At 39.1% G+C, this 2,589-nt stretch overlaps 1 protein-coding gene across 1 annotated transcript; it reads left to right on the forward strand.

Moving 5' to 3' along the window:
* Positions 1 to 275: 275 nt before the first annotated feature.
* LOC107683275 (eukaryotic translation initiation factor 2-alpha kinase 3-like) lies at positions 276 to 2,506 on the forward strand (the record flags this gene model as incomplete). Its single annotated transcript, XM_016479332.1, has 6 exons — positions 276 to 416; positions 502 to 624; positions 732 to 958; positions 1,073 to 1,185; positions 2,137 to 2,259; positions 2,357 to 2,506. Coding segments are annotated over 6 exons (877 nt in total), but the record flags the coding sequence as incomplete, so codon positions are not given.
* Positions 2,507 to 2,589: the final 83 nt, after the last annotated feature.

Below are 2,589 nucleotides of genomic sequence, written 5' to 3' on the forward strand. Positions count from 1 at the left end.
ACATTTTAAAATATTTTTAAATGGAACAGTTTTTTGCAATTGTAATTTACTGTATTTTTTGATTAAATAACGAGATGTGCAGAATAGACTTCTTTCAAAACAAATTAAGTAGGTGGTGTATGCAATCACAAAATCCCGTCACAGGAGATGCATTTAAGACGCATGTAATTCCAGGTGTAAACAGCAGGTCTAAACATCTTTTTTTTTTCTTTTCTTTTTTTGAGAAATAGAGACATGTAATGAGAATCTAAAATGTGCTTTCTCTCTCATTAAAGGAATGTTTCAGGGTCAGCTGTACCTCCAGTCCTTTGTGAGAATCTCCGAGAAGTTTCCATCAAAGCCCAAAGCTCTGAATGGTTGGAGCAGTAACAGTGACATGATGCCACCACCTACGGTCAAATGGAAACCCCTCATCCGTGAGTTTATTACACCTCATACAAACAAATATATGTACTAAAGACAGTGTCATGTTGTCAATAACACTTGTCCATTTCCTCCTAGATTCCCCTTCCCGTACTCCAGTCCTGGTGGGCTCTGAGGAGTTTGATAAATGTCTGAATAATGATAAATTCTCTCATGAGGAGTACAGTAATGGAGCTTTGTCAATACTGCAGTACCCGTATGGTAAGAACAACAGTCCTACAGGCCATTTCAACACTTGGTTTGACTGTGAACGTGTGGTTTGAGAGAGAATTTGAACTCATCACCTTCTTCTCGGTTTCCCAATGCAGATAATGGCTACTACTTTCCATACAGTCCTCGTTACCGCAACCGTCGTGATGAGACAGCAGTGAGTGTTCTGCTGAAGAAAGATGGAGAGGGGTCACAAGTGAGAAAGAAAGACCCTGTGCTGCTTCTGCCGTGGTGGAAAGAGATTCTGGGTACCATCATCTTCTGCATCGCTGCCACCACCTACATTGTCCGCAAGTTCTTCCACCCACCCACAACATACGTCCGGGTAAACAAAAACTCATAATTCACACAAAACATCATGTTTTTTTATAGTGTCAAAATAATGTCAGTGAAAAGTCATGTTTAATTAAATTCATTCATTTTTAATTCATCTGTGCAGCAACGAAAGGAGTCTGAGACTCAGTGTCAAACTGACAGCAAGTTTGAACTGGACGTTTCAGAACCCAAAGAAGTTGTTGTCACAGAGACACGTCCCTGTGAATATGTCTCTAGGTAAGTGAGCATGCATTTTGAATTTCATATTTATGTTAATATTGCTTTGGGGTCCATTTGTAAGATTTATTAGTGTAAGATGATTTAATTTAATTTAATTTAATTTAATTTTTGAAGAACTCTGCATTGTCTGTTTATTGTTTCTGTTTCTGTTCATTAATAGGAGAAGTATATTTATTAATTTTGCCTAAAACTAAAAATGAGAATTAGAGCAATATGCCATATACACACAGGCATGCACACATATAGTATATAACATAATGTATTAGTTTTCCAGGGTTTTTAAGATAGGAGGGCAGCAGCTAATAAACACTACAGCAAACTCACAAAACTGGTAGTAGTTCAAAGAAAAAGTTTTCCGAAATAATGCCTGTTTTCAAACACGACACATTTTCCATTATTTGGACAAATAGGTAGATACTCTCGCCACGGGTTGAGCCAGTGTCTAACTCAGTCGGGGTGCTCAAACACATTGTACTTCCATTTGGTGCTTCTAGAAGCAACTTTACCTTTAAATAAAAAGTTACAAATGGCTCTGTCAGAATTACAGTTGGAGTTCCTCTTTTAAATGAGGAAATTCAAACCCATTTCTTAAAATAGTTTACACTTGTTTGCACATGGTACATTGGAGACTTGCAGTTGCTGAATGTGGAATGCACAGATGGCATCGTGATCATATTTTACTTGTAAATTCTCATGGGTAAATGCACAGCTATTATGACTCAAGTGCTCTTGCTGTGCAGTTTATTTGATGTTTGAGTTTGATTGTTTTCAAGTGGTGTGTTAAATGACTAATTTATACAGCATGTAACTGTTTTAGTAGGCTTCTCTGTTGAGCTCAGTTGAACACTGCCACACAGCTGTACTGTACAACATACAGTGGTGATTCAGATCAGCAGAGCAAAGTCCAAAGGAATATTTTCCTAACTGATTTGTGTTTGTGTATATCAGGTACTTGACAGACTTTGAGCCAGTGCAGTGTTTGGGACGTGGTGGATTTGGTGTTGTGTTTGAGGCACGCAACAAAGTGGACGACTGCAACTATGCCATCAAGAGGATACGTCTACCCAACAGGTATCAATCAACATAAAACATTAGCGCTCCATAAAAACCATCATTTGGGATACAGGTGTGTGTATGTTTGTCTTTAATGCTGTGTTTGTGATTATAGGGAATTGGCCCGTGAGAAGGTCATGCGAGAGGTGAAAGCTCTAGCTAAGCTGGAACACCCAGGCATCATCCGTTACTTTAACGCTTGGCAGGAGAGCCCGCCGCAGGGCTGGCAGGAGGACATGGACAAATGCTGGCTCAAAGACGCGAGGTGCGAAAAATGGCCTTGAATGTAAACTTGGTGACTTTTGATAAATTCAGGGTTGTTGCGGTCATGGATAGCCAGATAATTTT

The sequence above is a fragment of the Sinocyclocheilus anshuiensis genome, unplaced genomic scaffold (assembly GCF_001515605.1).
Source record: "Sinocyclocheilus anshuiensis isolate Anshui unplaced genomic scaffold, SAMN03320099.WGS_v1.1 C33110447, whole genome shotgun sequence".
Taxonomy (NCBI): domain Eukaryota; kingdom Metazoa; phylum Chordata; class Actinopteri; order Cypriniformes; family Cyprinidae; genus Sinocyclocheilus; species Sinocyclocheilus anshuiensis.